General features: G+C 36.4%; 1 protein-coding gene across 1 annotated transcript in view; it reads left to right on the forward strand.

Moving 5' to 3' along the window:
• The window catches only part of LCLAT1 (lysocardiolipin acyltransferase 1), a 134,171-nt gene that overhangs the window by 77,990 nt on the left and 31,898 nt on the right, over positions 1-24,283 (forward strand). The window contains exons 4-5 of the mRNA XM_043983738.1: positions 8,155-8,301; positions 9,732-9,848. Coding sequence (XP_043839673.1) covers positions 8,155-8,301; positions 9,732-9,848 — 264 coding nt within the window. The remainder of the gene's footprint in view (positions 1-8,154; positions 8,302-9,731; positions 9,849-24,283) is intronic.

The raw sequence follows: 24,283 nt of genomic DNA on the forward strand, positions 1-24,283 counted from the left end.
CTATATAAAAGTTATTACGGTTTGTTGTAAATTTTAAGGGTAAGATGAGGCTCTTTTATCTTCTTTAAAATGTATATTTCTCCCATCATCTAGCATGAGTCTTAATAAGTATTATATGAATGAATAGATATACATAAATTGTTGAGGTGTCAGGACATTTTGTAATAAAGTCCTATATAAATGTGAGTAATTGGCATTTGATTAAGAGGTTTCTTTATAGCCTATGGGATCATCCATTTTGACCATTACCTTCACACCCTTGAAGTTGCTTCTCCTTGACCATGGGGACTTCATTGAGACCATAACCTAGAAAGCTTAATCCATTCAGTTTTGGAAACACCCCCTGGAGGTATGTTGTCCAGATTGGTGAGTCAGCCTGAAGAGGAAGCACAAGGTTTATTTTATCTAGCCAGCCCTAATCCCCAGATCTTGTTTCACTTTCCATCTGATCAGCCATCCTGGCCAACTACTTTCATCTACCCTACAGCTTCTTGTTACTTTCTCCCCACCCCCTTTACACTTTCACTTCTTGCCGCTACAGCCACTGCTTCCTACTTAATATTCTTTTTGATTTTCCAAACCCAACCCCCCTTCCCTTTCTAATACTCTCTTATGTATTTTGTCTCTTCCTAATAGAATATTAAGCTCTGGTGGACGGGGGTCTCTTGATTCTGTGTTTATATCCCCAGTGCTTAACATAGTGCTTAGTACATTTAATATTGTAAATACTTTTTCTTTCGTCCCTCCCTTCCTTCCTTTCCACCTCCCCCTCCTTCTTTCCTTTTTTCCTTCCCTCCTTCACGTCTTCCTTCCTTGATCTAATTAGTAGTCTTAGGCCATTTTAATGTATACAATTTAAGCCATTCTGAGGGAATAGGTAATAGCTACCTCTCACAAATGGTTTGGCAGCCAACTATATATACATCAGCAGGATTTAAAAACTAAGAGAGACAATGTTCTTAGTTTGTGAGGTGGCTCACAAATGACTCAGTATAAGATCCCCCTTATACATACATTGTGGCAAGTAGTGTCTTGAGCCTCTGGCTCGTAGTGACGATTCACTTGCAAATCAGTTTATAGTACTTTACTTCCAGGGATGGAATTGGGTAATATGTTTGTCCTTTGTATTTGTGGCAAATTGTTAACCTCCTGGTACAAAGGGATGCTCCAGCAGGAGACCAAAAGTCCTCATTATACTAAGACTTTCTGGAATTGACTCTGTACCATCATGTAGCTAATTAGACTTTTCTCCCTTTCCCTGTTTTATATGACCCATCTCCTCCAACATTTACTTGACCGTGGTGGCAGGTGTGCTGTTCTGTTTGCTCAAGGGCTGGGAAGTAGGAAGGCCACTGCTTTGGAGGCTCTCCTGTTATGAGCTGACCCTCCCCTTTCAGCATTTATCTTGCTGATCTGTTCTCTAAGTTCCTCATGGAACAGCTATAGCACCTGCCTGCTTGTACTTACAGGGGTCCATAGTATTGTTATTCACAATTAGCAAAATATGAACTGATTCTAATGTTATAATTCTACATATTACAAGCTTCAGGGAGAATATTATGTTTAGCAACAGCCTCTGGCCATGTGAACCTTCAGAACTGTTCCAAAACATTAATGTCCCGGATAGAGAGAGAGAATAAAAAGAAGCTTTTTTTTTTTTTTTTTTTTTTTTTTTGGTGAGGCAATTGGGGTTAAGTGACTTGCCCAGGGTCACACAGCTAGTGTCAAGTGTCTGAGGCCGGATCTGAACTCAGGTCCTCCTGACTGCAGGGCCAGTGCTCCATCCACTGTGCCACCTAGCTGCCCCGAAGTTTTTTTTTTTGAGGGGGGTGGGGCAATGAGTGTTAAGTGACTTCCCCAGGGTCACACAGCTAGTAAGTGTCAAGTATCTGAGGCCAGATTTGAACTCAGGTCCTCTTGAATCCAGGGCCAGTTCTCCTGAATCCAGGGTTGGTGCTTTATATACTGTGCCACCTAGCTGCCCCAAAGAAGCTTTTACTCAAGCATGTTAGAACAGATTCCTTTGGTGGAAGAAATAAAATTTCCTATACTTTCTCTCTTGAATCTTTTTCTCTTTATGCCTGGACCAGAATAAAAGGGGAAGATGGGAAGAACCCAGTTTCCTGCAAAATGAAGAATCCCTATACAGGGTGTCCCAGAAGTCTTATTGCAATGTTAAGGTAGTAAAACTTAAGTTTTACTACACTAAGATACTCTGCACTTGTACATGCACGCGCGCGCGCACACACACACACACACATACACACTAATCTGAAGTGAGACCGCTTCAGCTCTTCTCTTTAAGGGAGCATGCCTATAGTGATATGCAACTTAGGATAAATCAGAAGTTTCTCCTGCAAGAAGCAAAACCAAAGATGACCAAATAACAGGACAGACATGTTGAGGAATCAAGAGACTATTAAAGTTTAAATTGATCAACTAGCTATTAGGACAGACATACCTAAGAAGGGGAGGTAAAATTCTATAGAAGGAAAGTCAATTAGGCATGGCTACTACCTGACTAGAGACAGGAGACAGAGATAACCCTAAAGTCCAGGGCCATCATTTCAAAAAATCCCTCCCTCCCCCCAAAAAAAGTCTTCCTTGACTCTCAGGAATATGACAAGCATTCAAGCTTTCCCTGCCCCACCCCAAAAGGGAATTTTCCAGTTTTCAAGTGGACACTCCATCTATCCTCTATAAAAGCTTTTGCCTTCCCTCTGTTCTAGGAAGAGAATGTTTCTAAGCTCTCCTTCCTGAGGGGTGAAGTCTTTGACTTCCCACTTGGTCACTTTCTCTGATGCCAAATAAAAGACCACTTTAATTCTAATTGGACTGTGTACAAGGGTCTAATTCTTTATTTTGGAATACCTAAGAACCACTACAAACACCCCCCCCCCACATCAGGAAAAGACTGCAGAGGTCCTACTTTGAGTTCCATGTCTCCAAAAACTCCCTGACACCTCCTTTCACCTTACCTGCCAAAGATTCTCTTATCAACATTAAATGTTTATTGAACTGGGAAAAGTCCAGGATTTTCTGAGTTTATACCTACGAGCTCTGGGACAGTGGCAGTTTAGTAGTTATCATATTTTTTAACTAATGAAATTATCAGGCATTCTAAATGAGGGACATATATGTGGAAGGGAGTCTATCCTTGGGACTTAATATCTCCAAAGCTTTTATGGAATTCTAATAACTAAAAAATTAATAACTGATATTTTAGGGATGAACTGAGCCCAGAGAATGGTGAAGAGGTGAAGAGCCCTGATTGGCTAGCTCATAGACTATATTAATGGAAATAGTATGAAATAAGGCAGGAAAGGTAGGTTGGAGCCAGATTATGGCAGCTCAGAATATTGGAATGTAGGAGTTTTTAAAAAAACTTTGGAGAACTATTGAAGTTTATTTTTTTCCCCTAGGTAATAAGTTTTTCAGTGTCACTGGAGGGGTAATTTAATGCTTTGTTCCCAAACATCCAAGGGAAACTCAGATAAGAACATGAGAGAACCCATATGAAACCTTGAAAAAGCCTTTTTATAGCATGATAGAGCAGAACTAGCATGGGATGACTTGGGCTTCAAACCTAGTTCCGTTACTTATCAACTTTGTGACACTGGATAAGTTACTTGAATTTTCTGGACCTGAATTTTCTCATCTGTAAAATAAGGGGGCTGAACTAAATAATCTTTAAGATCTCTTCTAATTTTGGCATTGTTTGAGCAACTGATTTTTCTAGTTCAAAGCAAGAAGTTAAACCATTTTCCTAGCTGGGGAGGACAGGTTGTTTAACAAAGACATTAAACTCTAACAAAGACTGACTGTTGGAGTAATGACAATAAGCAAAAAAGATTACTGAATCATAGTGGGACTGGCTTAAAGATTCATACTGAGTGGGTTCTATTCCTGATTTAGCCACCATCTAGCTAGCTTTATAAACCTTAGGCCACTCTCAACTTCCCTCATCTCTAAAATGATGGAGTTAGACTCTGTGACCTCCAAGCGCTCATGCAACTCCAGACTTCTAAGATTTGGGAAATTAACACAAAAGGAGCAGCAGTAATGATAGTAGTGTTCAAGTAGCACAAAAATATTTTTACTTGTCAACTGATTCTGGGACTGATTTTCTTTCTATTCCAGGTTTTTCTATTTCTTTTTGACTTCTTTAATTGCTATTGATTTTCTTTTTTTTTTTAATTTAACAATAAACATTTTTATTTATAGTTTTTGGTTCCAATTTTTATCCCTTCTTCCCTCCCTCTGTAACTTCCTCTCTGAGGTGGCAAACAATCAGATGTGGGTTATACATGTTGATTATGCAAAACATTACCATATTTATCATTTTGTACAAGGAAACTTGATTAAAAGAAAAAAAAATGAAAGAAAGTGAAGAATAACATGCTTCAGTCTATTCCATCAATATCATTTCTTTCTTTGGAGGTAGATAGTATGTTCATCAGTAGTCCTTTGGAATTGTCTTGGATCATTATATTGTGAATAGTCAAGTCACTAACAGTTCTTCGTCAAACAATATTGCTGTCTCTGTACAATGTTCTCTTGGTTCTGCTCACTTCACAATATATCATTTCATACATGTCTTTCCAGGTTTTTCTGAAGTCATCCTGCTTGTCATTTCTTATAGCATAATAATATTCCATCATTATCATATACCACAGTTTCTTTAGCCATTCCCCAATTGATGGGCATTCCTTTGATTTCCAATTCTTAGCCACCACAAAGAGGATTTTCTCTTTCTTTAAGCATAATTTTCACATAAAGTATTAGAGTTTTGGTTGGTTCAAAAAACCTATGATTTCCATGACTTGTAAGTCATTTGTTGGCCATCATTGACAAAATACCTTATCTGGGCCAGATTCATGAGAGGATTAATACTTGCTTACCTGACACCTTCTCAGTTCTAATAGTTAAATGAAATTTTCTTGACTTACATTAACAAATTTATTTTTGTATAGCATCTAACTGTTTTAAATGACTCATTTTTTCACGTGAAAAATGGGTAGGACATTTTATTTGGATGTATAATTGTGTACTAATGTTGTTCGTGAAAAAATAGTGTATGAATTAAAGTGTCTAGCCAATTATTAACTTCTAAAGTTCCTTGATTATGTTGGTACTATTATAATATTGAGTTTAAGGCTTTTTTCCATTAAGCACTCTGTGTGTTCATGTACAAATATATATATATATATATATATATATATATATATATATAATACATGCACACATATAAAGAATAGACCATACCTACATAGTTCTTGATGGTTTTCAGATTTTACAATAGGAATTCAGGATTTTGTAATAGGAATACTATTTGGAATGATTTAAGAAAGACATCCTAAAGGGGACCCTGTGGAGAACAAATAAATTAGAACCATAGATTAAACAGATATGTATATATGTTAGGACAAAAAATGTGAGAGAGATACTGGCAGAAGGACTCCCTTTCCCTAAATCTTTGCAAAATAACTTCTTATCAATAAGTTAAGATATTAAGGCATAATATTAGACGTAGTGATTTCAAATGGACTATAGCTTCACAAAATTGAAAGATTAGTTAACAAGAAGAATTTAAGTGTTTAACTCAGTGCCTGCCACTATTTATTCTAAGTGCTGGGATACAAAGAAATACAAAAACAGTCTCTGCCCTTAAAGGAGTCTATAGTTCATATTCTAATGGGGGAGAGAACATGAATACAGTTCTCTCTCCCTCTCCCTATACAGACATACATGCATGTACTCCATATATATACACGTACTCCACACATACACTCCATATATACATACACATGTATGTACTCCATACATGCATGTACTCACACATGCACAGTGCACTTGTGTGCATATATATAAATACACACATATATGTGTGCATGTGTGTGTTTAATCTCAGAAAGACTTCTTGCAGAAGGTGGGATTTTAGCTAAAATTTTAAGAAAGCCAGGAGGTGGAGGTGGAGCTGAGGAGGGAAACATTCAAAATAGGGAGATGTTATAGCTTGTGTGAGGACCATCAAGGAGGCCAGCATTACTGAATCAGAGTATGTGATGGAAAGTATGGTGGTGGTACTATTGTCCTTTGGTTTTGAAGAGGACCAATGACATCACAGGGTAATGTCTTGATTTGTGCATGAATTGCATTGTGAGGTTAGTGTTGTACAAAGTAATCAGTCTCACTCTCTTTAAAAAACTAGAAACATAGAAAGGGGTCAGGGTGTAAAAGAGCCAAATAGAGGATTTCCTGTTTCATCCTGGAGATGATAGGAGAAAGCCTTTTGTTAATAAGATAAAAATATGTGCTTTTCTAAAATAGGATAAGAGTGCTTTTCTAAAAATTGGGATCTTATGCATTATGCTGACTACTTTTTCTCATGTTGACACTGATGTACCTAACAATACTAGCAGGGGCAGGGATTTGATCCTGTAACTGATCAGCCCTTTTTAGCCAGGTACACTTGGGATTTTTAAGTAGTGAGTGAGAGGAGGCTAGGCTAGTTGAGCTTGAACTAAATAAACATAATTTTTCTCAAGACGAGAAGAGAGATATTAAATGAATACTTGTCATCTAATGGACTTACTGGGAAATTTCTAACATAGTGCATATGCATCTATCAAAAACAGTTTCTGTAAATTGAGGATTTAATTCTCAGTATTGATTATAAACATACACACATATACATACACATTCTTAAAATTAGAAGCCTTCCTGTGCCAAGTTCAGTCTGTCTTGATGAGAGTAAGAGGATGCAGTTTGCTCCTTCCTTATTAGGGAGAGGAAGAACCCTGCTGCCAGTCTGCCACCCTACCCACCAGGGAAAGAAAGACCAGCAAAAGGGCAAAGGGCTAACCTTGTGTGTGCTTAATTCCATCCTACTACCTCTGTCAGTAGTGGCATAATTACCTTTCTTCTTGATAAATTTTAGTCAACTTCCCCTGAAAGTTGGAGGCAATTTACTGCTTACATTTTAAGACAAATTTTCAGTATCCCTGATGTTGCCATCCCTTTTTTTTTTTTTTTTTTTTTTAGTGAGGCAATTGGGGTTAAGTGACTTGCCCAGGGTCACACAGCTAGTAAGTGTTAAGTGTCTGAGGCCGGATTTGAACTCAGGTACTCCTGACTCCAGGGCTGGTGCTCTATCCACTGTGCCACCTAGCTGCCCCGACATCCCTTTTTAAGTGGCCATTCAAGTTTTGAATCAAGGATATCCTGCTCTCTCTCTTTTTTTTTTTTTTTTTGCAGGGCAATGGGGGTTAAGTGACTTGCCCAGGGTCACACAGCTAGTAGTGTCAAGTGTCTGAGGTCGGGTTTGAACTCAGGTACTCCTGAATCCAGGGCCGGTGCTTTATCCACTGCGCCACCTAGCTGCCCCCATATCCTGCTCTCTTAACAAGCTCATCTAATTGTCCTCTCAATCTAGTTATAGCAGTTGTTGGCAACTTTTTGTTCTGAGGTAGGGGAGAAGTTCTGAGTGGGAGAAGAATGAACTAGTTATGCTTCTCTATCCTCATTCTCAGAGGTTAATAGATAATCCTAATATGACCAAGGATAGCCAAGCTGGCAGGCATGTTCCTAACTTCATCTACCAAATTAGAGATCTCTTTCAGCTAACCCCTAACTTTCACTCATTCCCTCCTCTCCAACAGTTATAAAAAGTACTTTGTCATCTAACTGGGTTTTTGTGTATTCAGTATTTATGTATGTATTTATCTGTATTGTGAATTCTTAGGGGATAATATGGAATTGTGTCTTTCCTATAGTATTTAAGAATAGGATCAGTATTGTAGAGGACAGAGACTTTGTAGGAGGTGGAATGGGACTGAGTTCTCTTTAAAACAAGTCTTCTGATAGATTAGCTTCACATGATCCCAGATCAGAGTTGGATGGAAGTTACATAATGTGGCACTTTCTGTGATTGAGAAATAAAACTAACCAAGGTGTGTTCATATTCATTGAGAGAGACAAGTACCGGCTTTTTTTTTTTTTTTTTTGGCCGGGCAATGAAGGTTAATTATCAAGTGTCTGAGACTGGATTTAAACTCGGGTCCTGCTGAATCCAGGGCCGATACTCTATCCACTGCGCTACCTAGTTGCCCCTCAGTACCGGCCTATTTTAAAGACTTGTCACATTTATTCCAGGTTGGGCAATGCAGGCTGCTGCCTATATCTTCATTCATCGAAGGTGGAAGGATGATAAGAGTCACTTTGAAAACATGTTGAATTATTTCTGTGACATTCAGGAACCACTTCAACTCCTCATATTCCCAGAAGGGACTGATCTCACAGGTAAGTTTTGTCTTGGGCTGGAATAATTCAATGCAACCAATATTTTAAAGTGCAGGACATTCTCTTAGGCAAATGGAGATACAAAGGTGAAACTGAATGGAGCTTACAATCTAGTAAAGCAGAAAAAGACAAGTACAAATTTTACCACATTACAAATTAGAATAGGTTAAGTGAGTAAGAGAAGTCAAATAGACTGACTTAAGAGATTTGAGGAGGGAGACTCCCAAGAAGGCTTCATGAGAGATATACATGAGCTGGGCCTTGAATGAAAAAGCAGGATTTCAATGGGTGTCTGGCAGGGAAGAAAGAATAGGGACTCATTTTTCATTTGCAAAATTGTACAATGCCTTCATAATCACTTATCTTCCAAGAATATTTAATTTTATACTGCAAAATCTAAATGATTTAATTTCCTTGGAAGTAGGTCTTGGTATTCTTAAAACTTAATAAAACTATCCTGCTTAAAGTATAGGAAAAAATATCAGTGGCATATGTATTTTGTTTTTCTGGCTCTGTATATGCCATCATATAGGGTAGAGGAACTGAAAACTGTAGGTTTTATCATTGAGGTACTCAGCCTATGCTTAATGAGTTCTAGGATCAGCATTTGAAGCCTACTAATTGTGTGCTTTCCCCTCTCCCCTAATTTTCCTCTGAATAAAGGGTTTGAGTTCTTTTGAGGATTTCATAGTTTAAAGAATAAAGGACAGAGGAATTCCTTTTTCCATTCATGGGAATATCCACTTGCCTATATTGCAGTAATTCATCCAGACCTACATTGGGCAATTTGCATGTCCTAAATTAATAGCATGCCTGTTCAGCCAAAGAAATGTTTTGGTTGAGATATTAACATATTTTTTGCCTAGACAAAGTTGATATACAGATATTTACTCTGCATGATAGAGATTTTAAATTAGTCAAAAATGTTAATGATACAATTCAAAAGGTATCTGTTTCTGCTTAAGCAGAATTTAAAGTTTCAAATTAAGTTAAACAGTAATTTGACATACACTGGATTAGTTCTTTAAGTGTCATTTGTACATGATTAGTAATTGCTTCTGAATATATTTTACAAATATTTTCATATTCATTATATGCAATACATTGTGTTTTTATGAACTCTTTCAACATTTCAAGATGAATTTAAAATACTTCTAAAGCTTACTAATTTATCAGAGAATAAACAGATTCCAATTAGTAACTGAGAAGTTAATTATTAACTGATAAATAGATCAACTTAACTATCAGTATTAGGGATATAACTCCAGATATTTGTAGGGTTTTTTTAGAATTAAAAAAAAAAATTTAGGAGCCTATTTTGAAATTATAGTATAATTTACTGCTAGTATGTTGCAAAGCAGATTGTACCTCTTTCCTTCCCCTATCCTTTTTTTCAATATTATATGGTAATTATCTGTAATTTTGTCTAGAAAACAGCAAGGCTAAAAGCAATGACTTTGCTGAAAAGAATGGACTTGAGAAATATGAATATGTCTTACATCCAAGAACTACAGGCTTTACTTTTGTAGTGGAACTCCTAAGAAAAGGTAAAAATCATTTTCAAAATATATTTGGTTGTTTTTAAAATGTTTGCCACTAACTCCAGGAATGAAGGTGACTCCATTGTGCAAGCTGCATTACTTAGTAGGTTCTAAAGTCTTTCACTAATCATATTTGAGAAATATAAATGATGGTTTTGATCTACCCATTTTCATTGTGCTATCAGAATATATAGTATAGTATTTGATCAAGACCTCGAGGTGTGGGTAGACTTTGAAGATCATGAGGAAAGGATGGAAGACATTTCAGTCAGTGGAACACAGATTTATAGTGGTGAGAAAATTCAGAAGATAGTAATTAGATTGGTGTAGCTGGAGTGGAAGATTCTCATGAGAAAGTAGTACTTATTAAAACTAGAAAGATTAGATTGTGAAAGACTTTGAATACCCAGGTAAGAAAATTCCATAGCATAACTTATGGGCACCCATGCCATCTACTCAGGACACTGTTGGGTAACACTGACCCATAGAAATTTAAGAAAAACATTTATAATTCTTGTCAGTACAAGGAATACTGACTCTCCAAAGTACTTGGAATAAAAACCTTTCAAAGTATAGGTAATTAGCAAAGAAATCAAAATTGTGTCAGAGTAAGATGAAGTAGATGTCATCATTTTCATCTTAGCTGCTACTGGAGTTGTAACAAAGATATTTTCAGTGAAGCTACGGAAGATGAACTTGCCTCCTTAAACTTTTATTCATTTAAAAGAAAAGCAGTTGTTTTGCCCATCTCCACCAAACAGTGCTTAACTCCTTGTGAGGTAGATTATTATTACACTTTGCCACCTAACAATATGAGTAATAGTTGTTTAGATACTTATCCTCAGACTGTATCTGAATTCTACCAATCGAAATGAAAAGAATGAGGTAATAATAATATTTGTGTGCATTTAGTAATACTATACATGTTCCAATTCAGTAACTAATTAGTACAAATTGCCTAATGTTTTGGTGCTTTACTTTCATCATATGTAAACTAGTTTAACCAAGTTAAACTTTCCTGTGAAGTGGTTGTAAAAATGATTTAGTAGTTTGTGAAATTTTTATATGAATAGTATTTTCACAAAATATCCAGAATTGTAACAGGGTCTGTTAATTTATAGCTCTGTTCAATGGATGAATTTTCTCAGACCAAAATTCCTTTGTAACAAAACTGGCTTTTTTTTTCCTTCCTTCCTTCCTTCCTTCCTTCCTTCCTTCCTTCCTTCCTTCCTTCCTTCCTTCCTTCCTTCCTTTCTTTCTTTCTTTCTTTCTTTCTTTCTTTCTTTCTTTCTTTCTTTCTTTCTTTCTTTCTTTCTTTCTTTCTTTCTTTCTTTCTTTCTTTCTTTCTTTCTTTCTTTCTTTCTAATAAGGGCTTAAAGCAAAGGAGAATGAAAGGAACAAAACAGAAGAAGAAAATAATTTTTTAGAGGCCAAGTAATTTTGATGCAACAGAAATGTGAAGAGAATAAGTACATGATAGAGTGCCAAAATTCTTCCTTCCTTCCTTCCTTTCTTTCTTCCTTTCTTCCTTCCTTCCTTCCTTCCTTCCTTCCTTCCTTCCTTCCTTCCTTCCTTCCTTCCTTCCTTCCTTCCTTCCTTCCTTCCTTCCTTCCTTCCTTCCTTCCTTCCTTCCTTCCTTTCTTTCTTTCTTTCTTTCTTTCTTTCTTTCTTTCTTTCTTTCTTTCTTTCTTTCTTTTTAATAAGGGCTTAAAGCAAAGGAGAATGAAAGGAACAAAACAGAAGAAGAAAATAATTTTTTAGAGGCCAAGTAATTTTGATGCAACAGAAATGTGAAGAGAATAAGTACATGATAGAGTGCCAAAATTAGTTCTCTCTGAGACTTTATCTTTGAAATAAAAGTGTAGATGATTCAAAAGCCTTTTCTAGCTCTTGTCTTTCAAGTGGTGGAAGTAACTAAGGTTATAGCTGAAGAGGTTAAGAAAGCATTATTCCTCTTTGTTATTTGTGTATATTTTCCTGGTTCTTATCAGTTCTTCATCAGATTACATAAGTCTTCCCATGCTTCTCTCTCAATTGTTCATAGTATTCATTTTTTATGACAGCAATATCCCATTATATTCTTCTACCATAGTATTTCTAGCCATTCCCAAATTAATGGGCACTTAACTTGTGGTTTCCATAACTTGGTTGCCACAAGCTTCAGGCTCTTAATAATGCTTGTTAATTGATTCTATGAGTGTTCTATTCAGTTACATGCTGTTTTTAATCCAAAATCCTAACCAGATAGAATTTCTGCTTTACTTTTAGATAGTAATGATTTGCAGATTTTACTTGATTTAAGTTAAATTACATTTTTTGGCCAGGGGGTGGGGTGGGGTGGGGTGGGGTGGGGTGGGGTGGGGTGGGGTGGGGTCTACCTTGCTTTGAGGTATAAAGGCATGAGATACTCTGCTCTCAAGAAACCTAGAGTCTAATTGAGAAGATAAAACTAGCATATGTGAAAGAACTAGAGAAATAAAAAGAATTTTGCTGATAGCACCTTATGTCTATTGAGAGAAGAATAGGAGTGAGGTGACAGCCTCAGTGGTCTCTGTTCCAGTCAAACCACATCTGGAAAACTATTGTTTGGTTCCATTTATAAAAGTTTAGGGATAACATTGATGAACCAAAGAGAATCCAAAGGGACAACCAGCATGGAAAAGGGAATCCAGAAAACGTGTCAGTATCAGACCTATACCTTAGGTATTTTATTTTGACATCTGTGAGAAAGATGGATTATAAAGGTGAAAAATTAGAAACTGATCATTTAAGGGGCCATTCCATAATCAGAGCAAGAGATAGTGAAGCCCTAACCTTCATGGTGTATGTGTGACAGAAGAAGGTGAATGTTAGAGTGTTGTGCAGGAAGGATTGACGGGGCACAGCAACTGATTGAGTAAGTGACAAGGAAGAGGAAAGATTCCAGGATGACCTCAAGTATACATACCCAGGTCACTGAGAGGATAGTGGTCATCTCAGCAGAAATACAGTTTGGAAGAAGGGCAGCTTCAGAGTGGAAGATGATGAGTTAAAGTTTTGGATACATATTTGAATGCTAACATCTAGATGAACATGTTACCTAATCTATCTGATCTAGCAGTCAAAAAAAATCTAATGCAATTTTGTGCTACATAAGAAAGACATCGCTTCCAGGCATCCAAGGAGTTGATAATTATACTGATTTTGTACTGGTCAGGTGATTTTTGGAGTATTATATTCTCTTGTGTGTCACTGTTTAGAAAGGACATTGAAATAGGCAAGCATCCAAAAGAAGGCAGCTTGGATGAGGAAGAACCTTTAATTTTATGTCATACAAGGATCAGTTAAAGGAACTGGAGATGTTTATCTTTCAGAAGAAAAATTTAGGGTTAGAGAGGCATCAAAGATATTTTTGAGTATGTGAGAAAGTCTATCACGTGGAAAAGGTATGGGGATTGTTCTCTGGCTTGAAGGACAAACTCGAGATATGGATGACAGATGCAAATAGGCAAATTTAGGTTGTGATGTCAGGAAAATAATATTCTTAACAGTTAAAATTGTTCAGAATGAGAAAGGGCTACGTCAGGAGGTCAATGGGTTTGTACTTTTTGGAGGTCTTCAGGAATAAGTTGGATAATTAATGGTTAGGGATTTTATAGTGGTGATTCCTTTTGTGTTATGGATTGGGCCAGATGGCCATTGAGGTTCTTTATAATTCCAGAAATCTGAGGTTCTGTGTAGAAGATAACTAAACCCTTTGGAAGTGGTGAGATCACCAGAGAGAAAGTATATATATATATATATATATATATATATATATGTAGATAGATAGATAGATATAGATATAGATAAGAATTTGGGTTAGAGTTGAACTTAATTTACTGTTCCAAGATGTTCCAAGATGTTCCAAGAAAGGAAACTGGAAAAGTATAGTCAGGGAGGTAGCAAATCAAGTCAAGAACAGTCTCCTAGAAGCTAAGGCAAGCAGAGGAATGTTAGAATAAGCAGTCATCTACTTTGTGGCCCACAACACTCCTGAGCGTGGCCTGAATCAGAATAAAATGTAATTGGGAATTTAACAAAATAAATAAATATACAGTAAAACACAGATACTATTACATTTTAAAACTATATCACTATGCAGTCCTCACAAATCTGTATGTATGCTTTGGTTTGACACTGCTGGTCTACAGTATCAAAAGCTGCAGACAGAGCAGAGAAGCATAAGAAGGAATGAATAACTTAGCTCAGTTAGGATGAGAATATAGGGAGAAATAAAATGATTGTCACCTCCGTGTATGGTGACTCATTACAGGGATTTGAGGAGTTTGCCAGCTGTCAGGCAGGGGAGGGGGAATTCCGAGCACACAGAGAAATGCCACGGGACCGTCAAGCTCAGGTGGAGACACTGAGAGACCAGTAGTGGTTAATGGTGGACAGGAACATTGGTTAGTAAATGAGGCCATGAATGCTGGAATATATATGTTTGGGGCCAATAATCTCACTTCTTATTATCCCCCTTTTTCATGATTCTGGAGATGGGCTGGTGCCATGGTTCAGTTTTAGGAAGTGGAGATGGCTCAGAATTCCATGTAGTGACGAAGGCCTCTGGTTCCTGGCAACTTGTGGCCAGTTGCCTTCATTGTTTTCCTAACCATGATATCATTGAGGTTCTGTGGCTGTCAGTAAGCCTGAGGTCAGGAGAAGCAACATTTCCTTTCTTCTTTTGGTGGCCACCAATAAAATATACATGCTATAAGAGTTCAAAGTAGGAAAAGGTGCATCAAGAAGGGCTTCATGGGGAAGCTGGAAGTGTAGCTGGGCCTTGAGTGGGCTAAGATTTGACTAGTTAGAACGGAGTGGCAAGGGCCACCTAGGCCAAGGTAACAGCACAAGCAGAGGTTAGAGTGAGTATGACATGTGTGGTGAACCGTGAGGATGTTATTGAACAGGACTCTTTGCTTTGAGGAATCACGAGGAATACATTTCTGGAAGTACTGTGAAACCAGATTGCGAGTAAGACGTGGTTTATATCAATTTAGAAATATTGTAACACTGTATTAAATTTACAATAAAATATTTATGTTAGTCCAGTTGTACTCTATCCTTGTCAGGCCTCATCTGGAGCAGACTTCAGTTCTGGGCACCACATTTTAAGGACATTAATAAGCTAGAGTGTTCAGAGGAGGGCAGCAAAAATGGTCAAGGATAATTGAATAAAGTTTCTGCCCTTTGAGGGCCTGTCGAAGGATCTGCTAAAGACTCAGTAGAGGGGCATAGTATCTGTCTTCAAGTATTTGAAGGGTTTTCATGTGGAAGAGAGACTAAATTTGTCTCATTTGGTCCTAGAAGTCAGAACCAGGAGTGAGCCTGTAAACTGTGAGATTTAAAATTTGATATAAGATCATTAAACTCCCCTTTAACCTTTCCCTTATACGTCTCCCAGACCAGTAAGAGAAAGAAGCCTCTGAGCTTTAGTTAGAGATGGATTACTTAGCTTTTATTGTTTGGGAATTAATTAGCCAACAAACAAGGTGATGCTGATTAGAGAAATAGGAAAGTAGAAATACAAAGAAATAGTCTTAGATCTAAGCTTAGTCTATATTCCTTATAAAACTCACCAAATCCCAAGGCCACCTCTGAGGCTGAGAACTGCATCAAGCACGTGCTGTTACCGAGGACCAGGGCTGATCACCAGAGCACGCCATCAAACCTGAGTCAGCGTGTGTGTGTGTGTGTGTGTGTGTGTGTGTGTGTGTGTGTGTGTGTGTGTGTGTGTGTGCGCGCGCAAGAGAGAAAGAGAGAGAGACCACTTCCATTCTCTCCTTGCTTTTAAGCTCGCACCCCAGAAGTGGAGTGCTCGGTCACACTCTCCCGAGTATCAGCAGGCCCACGGCTGTTCGTCATGGTCTCCTCCCCGAAAGGGCGGTCCTTCAAAAACTGGTGTCATTCAGTTATTGTTTAGCCAACTCTTAAATGTTAGTTAAAAGCTTTCATTTTTTACCACAAAACATAAATATTAAGTGCTTACCACGTGTCAGGTTCTGTGTATAGAAAGCAGTGGTTAGAAGTTGCAGAGTCAAGTTTAGAATCGATGTCAGGAGAAACTTTCTAACTTTTGAGAGATACTCCAAAAGTGGAGTGGGCTGCCTAGAGCAGTGATGGGTACCCCTCTTTGTAGGTCTTCAAGCAGAAGCTTCATAAACACTTTGCAGGTGTATTGTAGGGATTCCTTACATGGCCTAGACTGGAAGGCCAAAAAAGTTTCTTCCAACTCTCACATTCTGTGATATCTAATTCTGGTTTGTAAGTTAAAGGTACTAAGGTCACATTCATGAGGGAAATGAATTGTGCTTTTATCAAAAGCTTGGCCAAAATACAAATGATTCATAATCTAGAGTTAATGAGGGATGACATGTTGTCAGTTGGCTGGAGAAATACAGGGTCAACCTTTGTAGATGAAATATGATCCTCAAGTAGCTGGACTTGATGGCATTAATAAGCTGACGTCAGAGGAAATTGCATATGGAGGAGCTCTGTATTTGGCTTCGCTCTTTTTTTGTTTTTTTGTGGTTTTTTTTGGTGAGGCAATTGGGGTTAAGTGACTTGCCCAGGGTCACACAGCTACTTATTTAAATTGTTGTGTAGTGCACAGTCTCCCCTCCCCCCCATTGAATAATCCAATCTCTTTCTTGCCCATAATAACTATAGTTTTTATCAGTGACTAAGAATTCCTAGCAAGAATTAGTGCTTGCTTGTGACACATATTACATTTGCCTTAATCAGTGAATCATACCTAAAATAGCACATTATTTACTCTTCCTATCAGGTAGCATTGCAGGGTGGGATTGGAGGGTGGGAAGGATCTCACCAAAAATCCAACATTCTTGTATCCTGAGTACTTTGACTTGGTATTTGTGGCTAGAAACTATTAATAAAATACTCTGTTTTCTTTCTCTGAACATTTTATAACATAAGTAGAGCATGTACTCCACTTTTTGCTATCTTTCTCCTTTTCTCTCTCATTTTATCCCATTACATTTTAACTCCTACATGTAAAAAAGAGGTAGAATTAGGGTAGCAGCTTGAAAGCTAGTTTCAAATACAGGAAGAAATAGGATCAAATCCTATCTCTGATATATACTGGCTTTGTGACCCTGGGCAAGTCATTTATTCTTCAGGGCTCTAGACCAGGGCTTCTTAAACTTTTTCTACTCATGACCCCTTTTTGCCTGAGAAATTTTTACATGACCCCAGTTACATAGGTATATAAGATAGGTATACATAACCTTTTACCTTTACCAAATTTTTCACTACCTCCACATTGTTATCCCTACTTTAGGAAGCTTTGCTCTAGATAACTATCTAAGACTGCAAGTTGCAGAAGGGGTTCTGATCTGTATTGGTGGAGAGAGCTTCCTTGGCCTGGAGTTCTTGATATAAATGAAATAACAAGTCTATTCCCTATCCCAACACATATCCCACATGGAAGAGCGGACCCCAAAGAGGATTCGCCTTAACAATAACATCATTCATTATAATAATCAAACCCCTACCTCAGAGTTGTCAAACACCCTTGCAATAATAATTGATTGAATCCCTATTTTGCAACTTAAAAGGATTAATTATGTGTACAATTGCATGTGCAATTGTTCCTATAGAATTAACTTTCCTTTTAATATCCCTTGACTTAATATCATGTTTTCATGGTGCCAAATTGATGGCATTAAGACTTTCATTATATAGCAAAATGTTAGAGCTCAGCATCATAAATTAAGACAAATATAAAAATTGACCATGGTATCAGGCAGAAGGAAAGGTGGCTTGGTGAATAGAGTGCTGGAGCTGGAATCAGGAAGATGTGTTCAAATGTGGCCTCAGCACTTATTAGCTGTGTGACCCTGGGGACATCACTGAACCTGTTTGCCTTAATCCACTGGAAAAATCACTTGAGTATCATTGCCAAGAAAACTCCATGGACAGAATGGTTCAGGAGGCCACTACAAGTTAGGACAACAACAGCAAAAGGGGGATAAACCTTCAGTGTCTTTAGCATAGGTAATTCTCATGAAAAATCCTCTTATTGTTATGTATCAATCAATAACTGCAATTTCTAATCTTACTGAATTTTTTTTAAGACTGAGGTTAAGTGATTCATACTCATCATCTCAACTTTTTCAGTATGTGTTTACCAAGGCTTCTTTTTTTATTCAGCTAATCAATTCAGCAGCTTATTTATCAGGTGCCTGTTATGTGCAAGGTATCATACCAGGTCCTACCAGAAATACAAAGACAAAAAAAGGGGGGGGGGGAGCCCCTGTTCTAAAGAAACTTCCATTCTGTTATACTTTAGTTTTTCAGATGTAACCAAGGTAATTGAAATTGATGAGTAAATTAATAGAGATGAGAGAAATTGTTACTGTACATTATTTAGAATTGTTCTATGTGAATACTTTTCACTATATAGTCATTTCCTTCAATTAATGTAGCTAATAGTAGTTATTAATTTTAGTATTATAAATTGTAAATTCTTTGAGATGGGTTATTTGTTTGCCACTGCTAATTTCCTTGGTCATTCATATTTGTTCATTTATACAAATGTGATGAATATTTATCTGCTTTCCTTTTTTGTTCAGAGAGCAAATACGGCAAATACTATAAAATCATACGGAAACTACTTTTGAATTTGAGTTGGGGGTGTATATTAGAATTTTACAAATAGGAAGACTGATCCACTAAAGGCATTAAAAATCAGATTTACATCTGAAGATGCTCTTTGCTCCCACTCCCTCTTCTCTGTTCACATAATTGAACAATACAACTTTCTCTTTAAAAAACATTTTGAAACTGCCATTGGCTAAGAAGGCAATTATAGCTAAGGAAGAATTATAGGACTATGTTCTGTTCTAATCTAATTGAATTAGAATCTTGCCATTTTCAAATTCATAATTTTATGGAGCACTTCATATGAAAAAGATAGGTATTAAATTTATTATCAGTATGATTCTATTTTTACTTAGTGTGCCTGAGACTCTTAGATCTCAGCATGGTTTTAATGAGGCCAGGTACCACAGTTTGATTCTTGTCTGGACCACTTAGCTTCAGAAAAAGAAAAACTTTTAGGCCTCATGCTGGATCCCAAATACCAACCTAGTCAATGATTTCCTATCATTATATAAGGTTCTAGATTGCATAGAATGTAAAGGCCTTAGAGTAAGACCAGTGGGGGCCAGGCAGGAAACAACTAAAAATGTATTGATCAATAATGTCATTTTTGTATACAAAAGACATTTTCTCTTCCTCTCTGTCTCTCTAAATCCACACACATACACACACACACACACACACACACACACACACACACACACATTTTCAATGTTTTATTCATTTATAACTGTTGAGCTACATAATTATGTGGTACCATATTAATATTTTATATTTTTCTTAAGTACAGCTCACTGGTGGAATTTTTGATGTAGCTGACATTTATAAAATGTACGTTTATTTTAGAAAATTCAGATTTATGGAAGAAGCTATGTAAGTAGAAATTGTGGATTTGCAGTTGAGTGGTAAAACCTTTTACCTGATACTATAAGTAATACTGTTACATACATGAACATTTCCCGTTTTTCAAAGATCAACAGAGAGATCACAAACATCATCAATTATTTAGATTGCCCAAAATCAAAACAATTAACTTTCAGCATGACCAAAAGTTATTTTGCAAAGCTTTATGCCTACTACTTAATAATGATGGTCTGATGAAGACATGGTGTCTCATGTGTATTTGGAAATGTATGTAACATTATACTTTGGCTTCCTGTTCATATGAGAACCAAAATTTCAATGTTTGGTGTTGACTTGAATTTAAACCCTCTCTGTGTTTTTCATTTGTTGAGTATATAAATTTAGAAATTCACTTCAACAGGAACTTTGCCTTTTGAATTTATATAACATATGATTTCTTTTTGAATGCAGTGTTCGAGTACTTTGTTGGGTTTGATCATAAGTACTTTTTTCTCTACTGATATATCTCCAATTATCTTCTCACTTTATGTGGATTGTTTCTTTTCTTTTAGGATTTTAAAAATATTACTAATAAAATTTTACTTACTCAAAAGTTATTCAGCAATAATTTTTCTTGTTAGCAAACCCTTTGTTTTCTCCATTAAAAAAAGTACACACAAACAACAGATGCATGTTCCGAGTTGTTGCAAATGATGTGATAAGTAATACTGACCAGTATAAAAAGCATATTATACTGTTGTGTTTGTTTTTTTTTTCTTTACTCAAATAGTGACAGAAAATAAAGGCCTTAAGAGACAATATAACTTAAATGAAGAAAATATTGAATGAATAACATTGAAAACTTTCTGGATGATGCTCTTCAAAGGAGAACTTCATTTTCTCTATATTATACTTCTCTATTTGTTATTTATTTATTTTTATTTTTTAGTGAGGCAATTGGGGTCACACAGCTAGTAAGTGTTAAGTGTCTGAGGTACTCAGGTACTCCTGACTCCAGGGCCAGTGCTCTATCCACTGTGCCACCTAGCTGCCCCAATACTTCTCTATTTGAAAGGCCTGTAATTTCATTAAGGTGGCTAGATACGCCTTTGACTAATGGAGACTACATCCCTTCTTTCACTTGCTTTAGGAATTGTTCTTCACAAATTGCTGTGGCAAAAAAGCCAATGACTTACCTGCTAACCTGGTGATAAGCTTCTTGGAATTTAGCCAGGTTATCTTGGGACAATAAATAGTCCATCTATCACTTGGTCAGTACTTAAAGACTTTCAAGATTTATAGAAGGACAGTACCTTCCAGAGCTTGTGTTCTGCTGATAGACCCTCCACCCAATATCACTTCTACCCTGTTGAGTTTTTTATGTATTATATGGTATTGGCTTAGTTACTGACAAAGGTATGGCCCGTCCATGACCTCCTTGCCAGACGCCCCCAAACTAATTTTCTTTAAGGACTTGTGTTGGAATATAAAACTAACTTAGTCAATACTGGCATAATCATATATGTTTATGTATGTGTGTGTATTAATTTAGAATGTGAATATATGTGAATATACAAAGTGTAGTCAAAGTATATTTCTAGTTTTATAAGAAATTGCATATACATATTCCTCATACATTTGGGGAAAGGGATTGGAGGAAGAGAGAATTTGGAATAATTTTTTTTAAAATGAGTGCTAAAAGTAAAAAATTTGTTTTAAAAGTAGAATTCCATTAAAAAAATCTGTTTTAAGGAAAAAGTGAATCTACCTTTATCTTCTAGCTTTAGCCCTCTATTTCCTAGAGAAAATGATTGACTGCGAAATAGCCAGTCAACAGCAGAATAATCTGGAGTCCAATAATATATGTATATATACTCTTTACCTTGGAATAATTACTATTTGCTGGTAGATCTTAAATTTTTTAACAAGAGTCTCATATTTGTACTGTTCCTTTGTAGTATTTTATCTCACCTTAACCACTGATACTCATGTGGTATAATCTTATTACAGTGACTAAAATATTTTTTCTCTAGCAGGTACCTGTGTCCTATTTGTATTTTTTTGTTTTCTGACAGATTTCCTTTATATTCTTAAGAAGAAAGAAGAATTATATCAAATGAATTTCTGATACTGAAGAATTTAGGTGTTTTGTAGTAGTTTTCAGAGAGTAGTAGCATTCAGAGAATTCATTGCCTTATTTATTACTAATAGTTACCATCACAGAATTTGCAGTGTATTCTTATGAATAATTTCCTTTTCATAGTAGCAGTAAAGCACCACTAGAGAATGCTCATTCATTTGTAGATGTTTCTATTATCATTTTTTTCATGTTTCTATTCCCAGTGTTCTTGCATGCAGTAGGCTTTTAAATATTTGTTGACTGGTGAATTTAAAAGTTTAAACTGATAGATTTTTAGATTCATTTCTATTAGTATTGTCTCAAGTATTCAGAAGATTATTATTTAAAATTCAGAAAGACCCAGACATAAATTCCATGTTGTGTTTTGTTTTACTGATAAGAATTTCTACTTGCCTTTTCTAGCGATTAAAATGCTAACACAATAATACTATACTATACTGTATATACTATACTTCTATATATTATACTGTATATATATATATATGTATACACACACACTATATACTAAAGATCTATGTAGATCAGATATATCTGTATCTATCTATATCAATAGATAGATAGGTGGATAAAGATATATAGAGATGTGATTTTACTAGCTCTGTCCCACTCCCCTTTTTGGTTTGGCTTACTTTTTTTTCATTCAGGATCATATTGTGCTCTGCTAAAGAAACTGTGTACTGAATACAGTTAACTCATGTTGTTGCCTTTAGATGATTTGGCTTAGAAAAGGAGGACTCAGAGAACATCAAAGGCAAAAACTTAGGCTCTAGCAATTACAGAAAATGGAAATGTTAGAAGTAGTAAAGGATGATAGAGTATGTCTGAGGCTTCTAAAAACTCCGTCCAACTGAGAACTCCCTTTGTCAGTTTCCCAGAGTCTGTAACTTACTTGGGTTAAATCAAACAGAAAGCTGTCCCTTTTTCATTTTTACAAGAACCCTATGTATACCTACCATAGCTATGGGCCCCGGCATTCTTGTTCTTATCAGGATTGTCAGCTAGCTGCCCTTCCAGCAATCTAGGGAGCATAGAGATCTAGGGTGCAGTGCCCTCTCTCTTACAACAAAATAAGAGTTTTGGTCAACAGTATGTATTCAAAGAATACATAACTGACAAGTACCCAGGGAGTCATCTAGTCCAATAACCTCCGTTTACTGCCAAGAATACTGAGACCCAGAGAAATTAAGTGATGTGCCAAAGATCAAATAAGTTGGTAAGTCAATAGACATTTAAATGCTTATTATGTGCCAGACACTGTGCTAAGCACTGGAAATACAGATAACAAGCAGAAAGATAGTCTCTGCTATCAAAGAGCATGCATTTTAATGGAGGACAGCACTTAAAAGGAAGAGGTGAAAAGTGGTAACCATGCAAGGGAGTGGTAGAGAAAATCTAGAGAATCCGGAATGTCATCCGGAGTGGAATGAAGACATGGCTGGCCTGAGTGTCCTTAAAGTGGAATCCTTGGGAGGAATTAGCTAATCAGGGAGAGCCTGCAGGGGTAGAGGGTACTTTCACTATGAGAAGTACAGGGGGGTGGGGCAGCTAGGTGGCCCAGTGGATAAAGCACCAGCCCTGGATTCAAGAGGACCTGAGTTCAAATGTGGCCTCAGACACTTGACACTTAACTAGCTGTGTGACCCTGGGCAAGTCACTTGACCTCAATTTCTTCACCCACCCCTCCCCCCCAAAAAAGAGAGAAGTACAGGGGGTAGAGTTAACTTTCAGAGTGAAGAGATTTCTATGGCATGGTAGAAAAAGTCTGGAGAGCCAGTGCATAGCTGAGAAGAATGAAGACATGGCTGGCCTTGGCATTTTCCTTAAAATGGAGGTTCCATGGTACCATTCTGTATTTTTCTCCATCCAAACAAACCCAGATGGGTTTTATCACTTCAAATTTAATAATTGGTAGAAAGGAAACTGAAATGTCATTTTTAAAAGAATTCTAGCTTTTCCACTTGCAGCTGAAAGATGAATCTGTTGATTTCCAAAGTGGAGAAAGAAATTAATAGAGGCATCATTTAGAAGGAATGAAGTATGTGTAAAGCCCTCAAAAGTTACAAAAAGCCGATTTAGTTTTAGGCTTTGGAAAAGGTCTTCTTGATATGCTTGTTCTGGGATTAGTGAGATAAAGCTTTCAAAGAAGAAATTTGCATGGAAATTTGTCATTAAATAAGATCATCTTAAATTTCACTGTTTTAAACTCAGAGTTCCAGGAATTAATTATCTTTCAGTGGGTGATGGCATAGAAATATATTAAATATACATAGAAGGCTAATAATGAATACTTGATGCATGCTGAATCCAGGTCATTTTATTTTTTATGCAAATAAAACAAAGTTCAAGGTATGACAACAATACCCTATGAAAGCATGGTACTAAATTTAAAATTGTTATTAAACCTCACAAGGAAATGCATTAATCTATCCTTATTTTGCATTTGTTAATGAAATACATGACATATAAATGGTAAGATTTCTTATTCTTGAACTTTTATAATTCAGAGTTTAATAAATCAGTTTCTATATTTTCCCTATCTTCATAGCCTTACTATAAAAGCATCTAAACTAGTTACATAGTTTGTTGTTTGGGGTTGAAATGGAAAAGTATTTGGGGTTTTTTTTTTTTCAATCTTAATAGTATTTTATTATTTTCTAGTTATATGTAAAGATAGTTTTCAACATTAATTTTTATAAGATTTTGAGTTCCAAATTTTTCTACCTTCCTCCCTCCTTTCCATCCTCCCTCCCCAAAATGGCAAACAATCTGATATAGGTTATATATGTACAATCACATTAAACCTATTTCCACATCA

The sequence above is a fragment of the Dromiciops gliroides genome, chromosome 2, assembly GCF_019393635.1.
Source record: "Dromiciops gliroides isolate mDroGli1 chromosome 2, mDroGli1.pri, whole genome shotgun sequence".
NCBI classification, from domain to species: Eukaryota; Metazoa; Chordata; class Mammalia; order Microbiotheria; family Microbiotheriidae; genus Dromiciops; species Dromiciops gliroides.